The sequence below is a fragment of the Falco punctatus genome, assembly GCF_963210335.1.
Source record: "Falco punctatus genome assembly, chromosome: 13".
Taxonomy (NCBI): Eukaryota; Metazoa; Chordata; class Aves; order Falconiformes; family Falconidae; genus Falco; species Falco punctatus.
In genome coordinates, this window is record NC_137593.1 from 23059965 (window position 1) to 23068380 (window position 8416).

An 8416-nucleotide genomic window follows, 5' to 3' on the forward strand; every position below is an offset into this window, starting at 1 on the left:
AGCTAAAAAGACCCTGCTGACCCTGCCTTTATTTCAGTAAGGGAATTGGGGGTAGCTCCTTACAGTGAAGGAATTCAACTAAGGGTATATTAGAACCTGAAAAGCTAGAAGTTGTGTAGTAAGTGCTGTAAGCTCACTCACAGAACTTCTGAAAATAACAAGCAACTGTACTGATCCTTATCTGTTTTAGTAAAAAACTTTTTATAGAACAGTCAGTTCTTTAAAGCATTTATTGTAGAATCCTACAGAGAAAATGTTTATAAACAGACTTGAACCTTAGTTCAGCATAAGCTTTATTTCATGAGCCTGTAGAAGTAGCCATTGCTTCTTCATAAGCCTGGAGGGCCAGTTGTACATAGCCTTCTTTCTGTGATTCAGTTTTCACAAATACCTGTAAACATGGCAAGAGAGTGATGTACAGTTAAGAGCACAGTTGCATAATAAGAGTTCATCATCCCAATGGTAGATGAGCCAGCTACAACTGAAATTCCAGTACAGCAAAATTATGAAAAAAAACCCCACAACTCTGCACACGCAAATTCTAGGTAAATACTTGTTAAGGTAAGGAAAAATTTGATCTATTAAATAGGCTTCTGCTAGTTAAAAGCCTTCTCTTCTGTAGTTAAGTAGCTCTAAAGTAGAAAAGCATACCTTGATCAGATCAATTCCTTGAAGTTTCTGTACTTTAGCTTCTTTTGCTGATTGACATTCAGGATGAAGCATATGATACAGTGTAATTAAACTTGTAGTATCATCCAGCCTAAATAAATCAAGCAGATTATACAATGTAATTAAACTTGTAGCATTACCCAGCCTAAACAAATAAAGGCCCATTTATAGCAATTACTTTCTCTTAATACTTGGACTATTTGGAGAAAGTGTACTTTGCACACCACACTTTCATAAACATCTGCTTTCACTGAGTGTACAGTCAGAATATACAGCTAAACAGGCATCCCATCAGCTATTGTAATGGCAACCCATTCATAAGAAAAAAAGACAAGAAGCACACAAGCACCAAGGTGCACTAGGTAAAGGTATGTAAACTTATGCATACTACAGTTTAAGCCTGATGTTCAGCAGTAATAAAGTAATGATGAATGTTATATATAATATATAAACATATGTATATATAAAAAAGTAATAAAAAAATTGAAGCTCTGTAAAGTGAGTGTTTAGCAGAAATCCATCCATTTAAAGTGACAGCATACCTATCTGCTCCTAAGCTACACTAGGAATTGCTCTTAAACCCAGTGTGTCAATCTTAAAAGGCAGAACTGAGCTCAGTAGTACAAAATTATTGGGCTTTAAGATTAGCACTGCCCAGAGCTGGAATTGTATTGAGAATTACATGGGGAAACAAAAATACCCAGCAACCGCAAGAGGCTCATTTCTGCAGAAGCCTAATTTAATACCCTACAAGTTCATAGACTGTAGCTGATGCTTCCATTCAGCACCTATATAGCTAAAAGTTACAGCTAGCCTAAAATTTGATGAAAATGACACTTTTATACATCTTACAGAAATACTGTTTTTAATTTCAAACAGTGGTACTTGTTTTCTGATTAGACAAGCAGAATTAATGTGACAAACACCACTTACAAGTCTCTGTGGATCATATCTATTAGTAAGCCATCCGTTTTCTTTCTGTTTACTAGATACCATACCATTCCTCCAAAGTGTCTTGTTGAACGGAGCAGATCATATTTGGCATGTTTCTCAATATCATCATATGTCCGATGATGAACCTATAAACAGAAAGGGTTTCTGTTTTAGTAAATACAGCTTGGTAACAGTTTCTCCCTTCTACCTCTCACTTGAGTTTTTAACCTATTTCCAGACCTCCCTGATGTGCAGGAGTGAACCAAAGGCTGAACCATGCTGCCTGAAAACTTTATACATGATTAATTGAGGGATAACCCAATTCTTTGTACTTAAGCATATACATTTTTATGTTAACAGAAAGCTAAATACTAGTATGTACTGAAAATCTGGGGAGGAAGGGACATAATCTCTGAACCTTCATTTCACTCACTGCTTTTCAGTTGTAATCTATTCTTTAAAGAGAAAAATGCTAGAGCAAAGAGATGAAATTGTGCTTTGAACAAGAGGTACTTGAAAAACCACGTAACAGAAGTTACATTCTCAGTGACTAGAGAAATCATCACAGTTTAAAGAGAAGTAAATGTTTTAAAGGCAAGTGTAGACTACCATGTTCACCAGTAACTACAGTTACTAAATTTAGATTTCAGCTATAAGTGTATCTTTGTACCTGCGTCTTTGTCAAAAATAATACTTTATATACAGTGCTCTCAGGTGCACTTACTCAGTTATCTACCTGGTCCTTTCAAATTCTAACATAGTTAGCATGACTGTAGTAGCACAACTCTGGTTGGAGCCACTTATGGGCATTATCATCAATACCTTTATAAACACTATTTTTATGTATCTGTAGTTATTTCTGTACTGTTGGAAATTTCTTAAAACAATCTTGTTTTACTTCTTGGCAAGAAAAAAGCCTATAAAACTAATCACAATGATAGCAGGTGATCTATATGGGAGGGAAAAAACACATATAAACGCCACCTTTGATCCCCATATAATACTTACATTTACAGAACAAAACTAAAGTTCTTCACAAATACTATTTTTTTGCTAGAAAACTGAAAAGTAAACTCACTCTGATATAGTCAGGTGAATCTGGCTCAAACTGAGCAATGCACATGTTAAGGAGATCCTCGTGACGGTCTTGCCGAAATACATTCTAAAACAACAGTTCAAATTCAGGAATAGATTCTATATCACACCATTCCAACACCAAAATAAAAACAGCAGCCACATTTCTGTTCCGGGCACCACTTAACCGTGAGTATCCCCTTAATCACAAGACAAAACAAAAGTACAGTAAGTGCTGTGATAACATTAATACAGTGTTTCTTTTGTTTCTGAAAGGCCAGCTCACGTTTTCAGATCAAGCAAACATTTTCATCAATGCATAACAATTAAATGTTGATTTCTAGTATGACAGAATATTTACACCAACCCAGGACTGACCTGGCCCTAACCTGGAACTTCACTGTAAGTATTTTAACTAAGTCATAATGATAAGCAATTGTTCAAAACAGATTTCAAGCAGCTTAAAACATGCAAGCAGACTGTCTTATTCAGACCTACTCTGTCCAAATCGCATTATCAGAGCTCAATTCAGTAAAAATGATCAGTTTTCAAAACCAGGAAAACCTTACCGGAAGGTGTTCATCCTTGAATATCACCGGGGGAATAACTCTGCGCCCTTCTTTCGGGAAGAATATTTGTATCATCCTGTCTCGTTCATCCCAGGTTGCTTTGCGTAATACACCATTTGGTTCTCTAACTACAATGAAACGTTCCTGGAAAGAAGGTAAAAAAAGAGCATTATGTCCCAAAGGGTTCTCTCTTCATAGCCAGAACCACCATGTAAGAGATGGTTACTTAGCAAAGTCCTTCTACACCTGAACTCACACTAACAGTAGCAACAATCAATTAGAAGCTGGTATGTGCTAGATTCATCCTTTCTCCCTTCGTACCTGCTAATTAAGTGCTACATTTACACCTTAATTTTACTGTATGACACAACTGCATGCGCCTACACTGAAAGCTACAGCCCTGTGAAGTTTAGACAAATAACTAACACCCAGAGAAAGGAGTTAGCATTGCTGCTGGCCTGACTTTATGCATCTAATAACACATACTAAATTAAGAATGCAAGTGTCTTGAACTTTTTTATTTCAGAGGTAGGTGCTAGAATCAAGTAAGGGCAAGTGCAAAACAAAAAATACAACAGATAAAACAAGATAATTAAACAATATACTCAGATCTGTTCACAGGCATAGTTGATTTGAGGTGGCAGACAGGAAAGCTTGATGGGATGAGGAAGTTTTTAATACATTGAGGCAGAATAATAAATAGCAGGTTCCTGGAGAAAGCTCTCAGACAGTGTAACAGGTGGAAGACTGGGCATTTCATTGCACAGGATCATCACTATATGCATATTTGAACCATGAAGACTTCTTAGAATCATGAATATTTGTCAAGATTTTTTCCAGCCTCTTACTACTGATACTTGAGACAATCTAGATGTTTCATTATACAAAGAAATCTTTATCCCTATACTCCACAATTCTATTTGACAACTGTTTATTCAGGTTTTTTATTAATTCATTTATCATTTCCTCAGCTTTCCACCAGATCTTTACCGCTGTGAAAGAGCTCCATCTTTTGGTCTATGCACAGTACTAAGTAATCCAATTCCACATAAAGCTTTAAGGAGTAATGAACCCAGCACTCCTAGCACATCACAAGCATCTGCTTTTAAAATAATTATCTCACAGCTTACACACACACCTGCTTTTGAGTACTGGAATGTCATTTATTGTTATCAGTCAGAAGCAAACATTTAGAAATAAGTGTCTTTGTACTACTTGTACCAGCCTGCATCTACAACTCCTCTGCCTTTTTACAAACTGGTGTAACTACATTTTATTAAAACCTAAAGATTATTTTAAAATTAAAAATTAAAAACTCTTAAAATAAATTAACGCATTGTTACTTACACGATGTGGAACAGAGTAAGTTAAGTCTGTAAACACATATTTTGTAGTTTCAGTTCCTTCAAGGAATTTATCTTCTGCTAACACATCATCAATTGGCTCTCGTTCATTCAAAACAGGGGGCATGACTAGTTTTTCTTTAGCTTCCTCAATGGCTTTTCTTGTGGCCTTGGGGAAAAAAAATAGTTTAATTCTACAATTTTTTAAAAAGTCATCCTATTGGAAAGCTAACATACAATTTGGGGACAAATATTTTCATTTGGACAGAAGTTTTTTGAAATCTTTTTTTCTCCTTTTGCAGTTGAGAAGTGAAACACTAATTCAATCTCCAGATAAATGAATTGCATGCAAACAATATACCACTACTGGAACTTGGGCAAATTGCTGGAGGAAGCTCCAAAACTAAAGTTGACATATGCTACTGCAAACACCAAGTTTATTTCAGGTATTTTTCCACCATACATTTCCCCCAAAAGCATGAACCACAAGCAAAGTGTATCTATAGCTGCGACTGTGGTTACAGAAGAACAGGCTTAGGGCCCCTTCATCATCCTGAACCACGGCTAGACAACAGGAAAAAAAAATAGTAGTCAAAAGGATTCCCAGGGCTATCATTTAAATACCAGATGAAGGCATTTAACACAATTAGGAAGCATAAGAAAAGGGGATATTAAAGAAAAGCTATCACTACAGAAAAAGAAAAGCAAACAATTTCCTTCCATATTTCATAAAAATAGAGAAACATTGGATAAATAAATCTGGCTCTTTAAAATGAAGAAACACTAATTTACACTAATTTAGGAAATTACCTGAAACAAAGTAAATAAACCGAAGTGTTTCCAACAGCAGCATTAAAGGAAGGGGAAAACGGCCTGTTACAGGCTGTTTGCTAAAACCAAAACTTGACTCAAAGCGAAGCAGAGCAGCCTACCTCTTCCAGCTGAGCTTCTGTCATCAGCTTGTACTTGGGCGGTTTAAGCTCCATTTTCACCGGCCTAAACACCTTCTGCAGGTTGAGCCCCGTCATTTTGCAGAGCAGGCTTTGAACTACTTCATCCGTAAAGGCGGGCCTGCCGCCTTCCCCTCCTGCGGGGGCACCACACCGCCGTCAGCCGCCCTGCCTGGGCCGGGGGGGGCCGCCCGCGGCCGAGCCGCCCCCTGCCCTCACGCCAAGGCCCCGCGGCAGCCCCCCCCCCGCCACCCCACCCCCCCCCCGCCTCCCCCGCTCGGCCCACCATGAAGGGCACGGGTGGCCCAGCGGGCGCTCCCAGTCCCTACGGCGATGCCGGGTGTGGGGGCGCCCCCCCTCGCGTACCGCCCGCGGCTCCCGCCTCCTGCCCGAGGCCCCGCCGCGCGCGCCAGCCCCACAGCGTTCGCGCCACACGCCGGAGCCGCGCGAGCCCCGCGGCCGAGCCGCCCGCGCCGAGCGCCGCCATCTTACGCACTGGCGCCCGCCCCTCCCGCCGCCGCGCGCGCCGGGACGCGCCCCGAGGCACGCCGGGAAATGGAGTCTCCCCCTCAGCGGCCCGTCGGCGGGCGGGGGGCCGGCTCAGTCAGAAAGAGCTGCGGTGCCCCGGGCCTTTTCCCCAAGGGAATAAAGCGCAAAACCGCTCCCAGCGCGTTTGCGTTATTAAAGTGCTGCTGAGGCGGAGGTGAGGGCCAGGTTAGGGCGGGAACCCGTCCCTGTGCTCCAGTCAGAGCTGGCGGCGGGAGCGGGAGGGAGGTGGCGAGGGTAGAGGGGATAGAACAGGGCTTTTAGTGCGGCGAGAGGCTATTAGGAAAAGAGGTACTGAGGCCACCGTGCACGCTTACCGCTGGTAAACTGCAACTGCTTGGAGACGAGGAAGGGTGTGAGGTGGAGGCGGGTGCACCGTACTGGCAGCTGCCTGGCGGGATGCCCCTCCAGCCTGCTGCCTGCCCTGGCTCTTGGGCAGGCTGCCTGAGAGGGAGAAATACAATGGTAATCTGTAAAAATTCAAAACCTCACGTGTCTCTGTCTGCTGCTTTGGCACTTGTGTGGTGACTGAAAGGACAGTCTCATTGTCAGGTGGCAGGTTTTCTGTCTGGCCCATAATCTGGGGGAACACCAAAGGATACAGCAAGTATTCCTGGCTCAAAGTACTACCCCTGGCCTCCTGAGTCTGGTAAAAACAATCACTGCCTTTGGTGGTGGTGAGTTCAGTCGTCTCATGTTCAGGTTTTTGTAGAGGAGGGAAAACACATAATGGTATTCAAGCCTAAAACCAAAATTAGATCTTCTATCCAATAGATAGAGCAGAGCAGATCTAATAGCTGTGAAGAGGGAGCGTGCAGTTGAAATGTGTATGTCATTTCGTTAAAATACCTGACTTCTTACAACTTAAGTATTTCAAGGGGTTGGAAGTTTATTATTACTTGACGTTTATTTTCTGTAGCTGGTCTATACCTTCTATTTTGAATTTCAGTCTTACAAACTGTGGTTAGGGGTGTGCAGAAAGAAAGCCTATTGTCAGCTGGCAAGCCTCTGTACAGGGACCCTGAATGCTTTAAATTTTAAAATGTTCAAAGCCACACATTGATGCAAGCTGGCTGATTTCTTCCTGTTGAAACAGTAAATATTTCATCTCCAGGAGGGAAGGTATGGAAACACAAGCAATGAGCTTAAATTCTGTAAATTTCCAATTGTTTGAAAGCTTAGTGGGTTGTTCATTGCTTTGCCAAATCAAAGTCTAAATTATGTTAGTTTTGAAAATGGAGATCTGGAGAAAAGGAAGACTATAGCATAGATTGGTTTTCATTAGAACAAAGTTAAGCATCAGCTGAAAAATATATTTGTTTCTAATAATAGATCTTCATTGTATTGGGGAGTATTCCCATTTTCCTCAGCCTTATTCAATATCCAATCCCTGTGCTGGATTGAATTTTATATTCAAGTTTTTCAATATCGTGGCCTTTGCATTGTCATAAAAGCTGCATGAGGGCATACTCTTCTCGTATTTGTATTGGTACAATTAAGTTGAAGTCACTGAGAACTGAAGAGTGGAAATGAACCCTTAATATTATTTTCATGTAATTTTGTGCATAATTTATTTAAATAATGCTAAAAAAATGAAAAATATTTTTTAGGAAATGGAGAAGATGATGTTTTTCAATTCTTGCTTGGAAGATCTCTGGAGTGAGAGCTATACCCTATAAGGGAATTGGGAAGTTATTTGGCGACTTGCCTAAAAGCCACTTCAGACCTGTTCATGAGTTTGGATGGCAAGCCAACATCCATTTTAATTCACAGAAGTGCTTAGAAAAACAACAGAATTTATTGGGCTGTATCCAGGAGAGGTTAAATTCACATTCATTCTGTACTGGAGTAGTAACAGCTGCTGTGAGGATTAGCCTTTTGGCTGGTGGGATGAAAGGAAATACTAACTAACTATACTGTAGATGGTAGTATAGCAGGTCAACATAATTTATAAAATAATATCAATTTATCTATGATATATATATCAATAATTGATTATATTTTATTTATGGTTTATATTTTTACTGAGGTAACAGTTTTAAGTAGGTTGTTTTATACTGGTATACTTAGAAATACACCAGCTTGAGGAATCAGTGGTGTAAAAATTGATAATGAAATAAAGAATATTTCTTAGCTTTTGTTACTGTTTTGAATCCTGCATCCCAGGACAGTTGCTGTTGGAAAATTACAACCATCTGATGATGGGTGGATGTCCCCTGTGAAACACATTGGTGGTCTAAGTCTGGATTCTATTGGAAAAGTGTCAATACGAAATCACCTCCACAGTTGGCATTAATTTCCTTTTTGTTGGTAGTTTCAAGAGAGCAAAAAG

The 8416-nt window shown here is 40.2% G+C and overlaps 1 protein-coding gene across 2 annotated transcripts; it reads right to left on the reverse strand.

The window, feature by feature from the left end:
* Positions 1 to 215: 215 nt before the first annotated feature.
* MRPS22 (mitochondrial ribosomal protein S22) lies at positions 216 to 6063 on the reverse strand. Of its 2 annotated transcripts, none has more exons than XM_080410341.1 (8): positions 5905 to 6063; positions 5521 to 5675; positions 4593 to 4757; positions 3246 to 3389; positions 2681 to 2764; positions 1603 to 1748; positions 652 to 760; positions 216 to 391 (listed from the first exon to the last, which is right to left on the reverse strand). In XM_080410341.1, exons 1-8 carry the CDS (start codon positions 6023 to 6025, stop codon positions 299 to 301), a joined length of 1017 nt encoding a protein of 338 aa, XP_080266467.1. In that variant the 5' UTR covers positions 6026 to 6063; the 3' UTR covers positions 216 to 298. The 2 variants fall into 2 exon arrangements, with proteins under 2 accessions (XP_080266467.1, XP_080266468.1); XM_080410342.1 differs by having other exon boundaries at positions 5825 to 5950.
* Between the last annotated feature and the right edge of the window lie 2353 nt (positions 6064 to 8416).

Excerpts from the sequence above, each read along its gene's own strand:
- MRPS22 (XM_080410341.1), bottom strand. The coding sequence starts at position 6,025 with ATGGCGGCGCTCGGCGCGGGCGGCTCGGCCGCGGGGCTCGCGCGGCTC. Across the intron at positions 3,390-4,592 it reads CTTACTCTGTTCCACATCGT|GAACGTTTCATTGTAGTTAG; the intron begins GTAAGTAACAAT and ends CCTTCTTTCCAG. Across the intron at positions 2,765-3,245 it reads TCAAGGATGAACACCTTCCG|AATGTATTTCGGCAAGACCG; the intron begins GTAAGGTTTTCC and ends CTGTTGTTTTAG.